Raw genomic sequence first — 5,378 nt, 5'->3', positions numbered from 1 at the left:
TATCTAGACAGCTCAACTCACTCAAACGTATAGGAATACACCTTTTCTAGACAGCTCAACTCACTCAAACGTATAGGAAAACACCTTATCTAGACAGTTCAACTCACTCAAACGTATAGGAAAACACCATATCTAGACAGCTCAATTCACTTAAACGTATAGGAATACACCTTTTCTAGACAGCTCAACTCACTCAAACGTATAGGAAAACACCTTATCTAGACAGCTCAACTCACTCAAACGTATAGGAAACACCTTAACAGATTAGGCAAACTTCATTCATTCATTTATTCTCTCAAATTTTAATTTCTGTCCACTTACATGGCACTTTTGCGGTGAGACAAACACACAAACAAGAGGCCCAAGGGCCTTAGCGGTCACCTGAGGTAGATCATAGGTACTGGTAGCTTTATTTTATTGTTTAGATGTGATGTTGAAATCAGCATGTAAACTAAGTGAAATACAATACTTTTCATGTCATCAAAGGATAAGAATTTGAAAATATTGGTAAATGTTCCCTTTGGGGCCCCGCCCTAGCCCCTGGGGATGGGGCAGGAATCCCAATTTTACAATTTAAGTAAAGCTCTCATTCAACCAAGATGATTCTGACTAAGTTTGAGTAATTTTCTGCTGAAAATGGATAAAATATATACCAAAAAGTGTTATTTCCCTATATAAACTATAGTAAACTTTACCCCCTCCCCAAGGGAGAACGGATAGCTCGGGGGTCCTGAAATTTACAATTTAAGTAAAGCCCCTGATGATCTTTCTTTCCACGTAGAGAAAATCACTGTAGTACCTCTGAGTCTGGAGAAGAAGATTTTTGAAATATTGGTTAATTTTCCCTTTGGGGCCCCGCCCTGGCCCCAGGGGTTGGGGTAGGAATCCCAATTTTACAATTTTGAAGCCTCATCTACCAAGGATGATTCTGACCAAGTTTGAAAAAAATCCATCCACTGGTTCTTGAGAAGAAGTTGAAAATGTAAAAGTTTACGCACGACGGACGACGACGGACGGAAAGCGATTAGAATAGGTCACTTGAGCAAAGCTCAGGTGACCTAAAAATGGAAAAAATCCAAGAAAGGGCTTTAAAATTTATATATGATGAACACGAAAATACATATGAAAATCTACTAGCCTGTTCAAAATTACCATCACTCAAAATCAGACGACTCAGAAACTTTGCAATAGAAGTATTTAAAATCACAAATGAACAGACACCAACATACTTACACGACCTTATCAACATCACAGAAAAATCATACACATTCAGATATCACAACACAGCAGATATACCACATGTTAGGACTACAAAGTATGGTAAACACTCATTTCAATCTGAAGCACCTAAAATATGGAATGCCCTACCAGACCACTTCAGAACAACAACTACACTAACACAATTTAAGACACTAATAAACAGCTGGTATGGGCCCAAATGCAACACATTTAGACAAAACACATAGGCTCACAATACAGTGTTATACATGTTTTTAGCTACAGCTTACCTCTACTTATGTCACCTCTCTATTAGATCGTGCTCATCTTTTAATATGTTTTTTTGCCAAATATTTATTGTGTAACTTTGCATGCCATTTTATTTGTCGGTTTTAATAGCTCATATTAGAGCTAATGTTGTATTGTTTTTAACCATACCGACGTTAAATAAAACTTTTGATTTGATTTGAGTGCAATACCACTTACACTGATCTGGGTGGGTGTAGTTGAGTGGCGAAGATCAATTGACTAGCTCAAGAACACAACAAAATCCACATCTGCCTTAAGTTATGATCTAGCAGAGCTAAATAGTTATTGACCTACCTACGTGAAGCATGACATACAGAGACTGTGAACTCAGTTAGACTTTGGTATATAAGGCCTATCGGTCAAGTAGGGACAAAGTCAAAATGAAAGGAGGGCATTTAACACTGTGGTATAGTATAGTACTTACATGTATTTACTGTAGTTAGATCGGTCATTTCTACAAGTCAAATTTATAAATTGTGTGTATTGTTCCAAAGCTTTATCGCGATTCCCTTTGCTTTCTTCAGTTTTTGCTTGTTCAAACAAACACGAGTTCTCCATTCTTGACCAAAAAAATCTGAATAGTGATCGTTCGTGTTGTTCTTTCCGGTGGTAGGTAAATCTTGTACCCCGTTCCCGGACCCGGACTGAAACCCCGTACCGGGAATATAAAGATATTGTAATATCTCATTAACGCGATCGTTTATAATTTTTTATAAAAATATAGAATAATTTCAAACATTATTTTCTAAATGTGACAATTACAAAAATGTTTATTTATCATCTAATAATTTAGAAATCGGCGATAATGTGTATTTCAAGGGGGTAAAACTTGTAACGTCAGTGAAGGCACATTCGTCACATTGGTAAGGGTTTCTGTTAATAATTCGACCAAATAGGCATGTATCAAAATGTCGACGAGCACCGNCGCCTGAATGACGTCACGCAGCAACATTTGTGACGTCATCAGGCCTTCCGTGGTTTTGCTCAAAGGTGCAGGCAGTTTCGCCACCTTCAAACATTTAACTAATTTACAAGTAATCTAAATGTTTAAATGTAAAATTTTGTATGTTTATGTTACACAAGCTGTACTGATACGAACAGTTCCAAATGTGTGTGTGTAACAATGATAAACATTGAAATACATGGCTTTTCTTAGTTGTGATAGTTAGTTTTCGGTAACTTGAAGAAACTGATTAATGTTGTTTAAGAAAGATGACGGGTATCGGCTGAGATGATGTTAATTTACATGATACGCAATAAAGACTCAGTCCTTAACATATATAAATTTCCAAATCTACCCAATATTATATTTTTTTCATCACGGGTCTGGATGAGAGGGTTTTCATGTAAAAAACAGTTTTTGATAATTGTTGGTCTTAACGTACAATCAGCATGTGATTGTATAGCAGCACTTTCAGACCGACAACAAATTCCTTTCAGATATAGAAAATGTCTAGATGATATTTTAATGTAAGTGTTGTAAGATTGTTGAACGTAAGACTCAAACAATACTTTTAAAAATAGATACTGGTTGATTGTATTCTAAACACACATTGCATGAAAATGAAAACTGACGAATAATCAAATCGCGGATCTTTCCGATCGTCATTTCCATAAACTCGTAGTGGATCGTCAGTACATTGTACATGTACCAAAGTACACTTGTAGAAAGAAAAAAAANGTACATGTACCAAAGTACACTTGTAGAAAAAAACAACAATTTACTAGCATTTAATTAACTGCAATAAGCGTTAAGATATGGGTATTTTCATGTCAAAGTATGTAACAAAACACTAAATAACAACCAACTGGCCTCAGATTAATGAGTTCAGTTGACGAGATGTCCGTCGCACAGACCAAAATTTTAAGATTTGTTCTGTTACAAGATATTTCATAACTGTTTTAATTAAAAGTATAGCTTTTCCCTTCTTATGCCTATTCTTGTCAAAATATTTGAAGGCTTTAACTGTGTTGAAGACTATGGTGACGTTATTTACGTCACATCTTATGTATTATGACGTCATATGGCATTTTCGTCACAGGGTGGCGAATTTGGGTGCATGGCGAATTCGCCTGCACTTACGTTACGCCGCAGTCAACCGCGAAAATCACGGGTTTTCACAAATAACTAGAAATTTAGGGAAAATTAACATGTTATTTTCAGAAATTTAGTAAAGATTCCATTGGAATTACATGCTTTTCCAAGATGTTGTCTCATGCAAGTGGTGTCAAACTCTAACTCTTCACTCCCGTTAAACCCATTGAAACAAATTTCGACCAAGTTAGCGATAGCAAAAACCCCACAATCAACCCCGTTTTTCTGTTGTTACACATTTGGTAATACTGTTTTTAAAACTTTTCTATTTTCCCCATATGATGATGACAACTGCATTTCTAAAGAAGCTGACAAATGACCCTTATTTTTCGTATTTCCTATCAAACTATCAAGAATGTATACTTCCCCACTATCTACCTCCTGTACTGACACTACCCAATGGTCCTCACCTGTTTGAAGAATTTGTGCTGATGCATGCGCAGCGCTAGTTGGTTTCATTCTGAGTGCATAGTCCCACTTATTGTTTGTCAAAATTGGAGCATAAGCTGTATCTTGCATTCCGCCTATATTAGGAAACTGTTTCTTTAAATTATCTTGTACGTAACACATGACACACATGATATTACCACATAGTTTGTTATCAATTAATAAATCATTTTTATCCTTAAAACTTAGCGTACTTTTACCGTTAGCCATCCAGATACGTCTTGTTTCTGCGGACTTAATAAGCGACGGTCTGTCATCTGAAAGATCCACTAAAATATCACTTCCATTCGGTTTGTTCTTTTTTGGTAATGAAAGTCGTCTTCTTTGTTTTACCTTAGGACTGGTACTTACAACTGGTTCAGATATACTTACACCATCACTACATTGTATGTCTGCTACTGACTCAGCTATAATACTTACATCTTTTGTATCTTCTTTACCTTCTATTATATTTGACAATCTCTTACGAATGGCTAAGAGTTCTACTTGATAACGACAGCTTGACAGAGTGATGTCCCGTTAGTACGGGTACGGGAGTAAACAAAACACCAGCGATCACAACAAAGTCAGAATTTCATGTGAAATATGTCGTTTATTTCAACGAAGTTTACATAATTATAAACAGTAAGGTATTTTCTTCTATATATCTGAAAATAACATGTTAATTTTCCCTAAATTTCTAGTGATTTTTTTCACGGTTGACTGCGGCGTACAAGTTTTACCCCCTTGAAAAACACATTATCGCCGATTTCTAAATTATTAGATAATAAATAAACATTTTTGTAATTGTTACATTTAGAAAATAATGTTTGAAATTATTCTATATTTTCATAAAAATTATAAACGATCGCGTTATTGAGATATTACAATATCTTTATATTCCCGGTACGGGGTTTCAGTCCGGGTCCGGGAACGGGGTACAAGATTTACCTACCTCCGTTCTTTCGGAAGTCTCAGAAACGCTTGTAAATGTATTACTTTCATTTGAAGAAAGCGTTGTAATAACCCTAACGTTGTTTACAACGCCATTGGCTAAACTCTGAGTGATAGACATAATTTGTCCTTTAGCTAACTCCATGCACACGCGTATACTTCAGAGGGATTGGCAGAACTTGTAAACCGAAAACCAGGAATACATAAAAGATGGTTCACGTTGGTCAGTTTTACCAGGGTTCGGGGCTGTTACAGCCGGTGTCCGAAGTAACAGGATTACCGATTGACCAGGTATGCTACACTCGTTACCGGCCGTAGTTCAGTCCGGTGTTTTATTCAGTTGTTATCATAATAGGGGGGTGGGGTGGGGGTGTGG

General features: G+C 36.4%; 2 protein-coding genes across 2 annotated transcripts in view; one reads left to right on the top strand and one right to left on the bottom strand.

Annotated features, from left to right (window-relative positions):
* Window positions 1-2,127, bottom strand: part of LOC110462050 (tetratricopeptide repeat protein 32-like) — a 31,943-nt gene extending 29,816 nt beyond the window's left edge. Inside the window, exon 1 of the mRNA XM_021515827.1 lies at window positions 1,952-2,127. Within this exon, the coding sequence (XP_021371502.1) occupies window positions 1,952-2,085 (134 nt within the window). The 5' untranslated portion in view covers window positions 2,086-2,127. The remainder of the gene's footprint in view (window positions 1-1,951) is intronic.
* Window positions 2,128-5,052: 2,925 nt separating this feature from the next.
* The window catches only part of LOC110462048 (lysophospholipid acyltransferase 1-like), a 52,100-nt gene continuing 51,774 nt past the window's right edge, over window positions 5,053-5,378 (top strand). The window contains exon 1 of the mRNA XM_021515823.1: window positions 5,053-5,293. Coding sequence (XP_021371498.1) covers window positions 5,213-5,293 — 81 coding nt within the window. The 5' untranslated portion in view covers window positions 5,053-5,212. The remainder of the gene's footprint in view (window positions 5,294-5,378) is intronic.

Source organism: Mizuhopecten yessoensis, unplaced genomic scaffold (genome assembly GCF_002113885.1).
Source record: "Mizuhopecten yessoensis strain PY_sf001 unplaced genomic scaffold, ASM211388v2 scaffold10739, whole genome shotgun sequence".
In the NCBI taxonomy this organism is placed as follows: Eukaryota; Metazoa; Mollusca; class Bivalvia; order Pectinida; family Pectinidae; genus Mizuhopecten; species Mizuhopecten yessoensis.
Note: the sequence above shows the minus strand (reverse complement) of the source record. Positions and strands in the feature narration are given on the sequence as shown.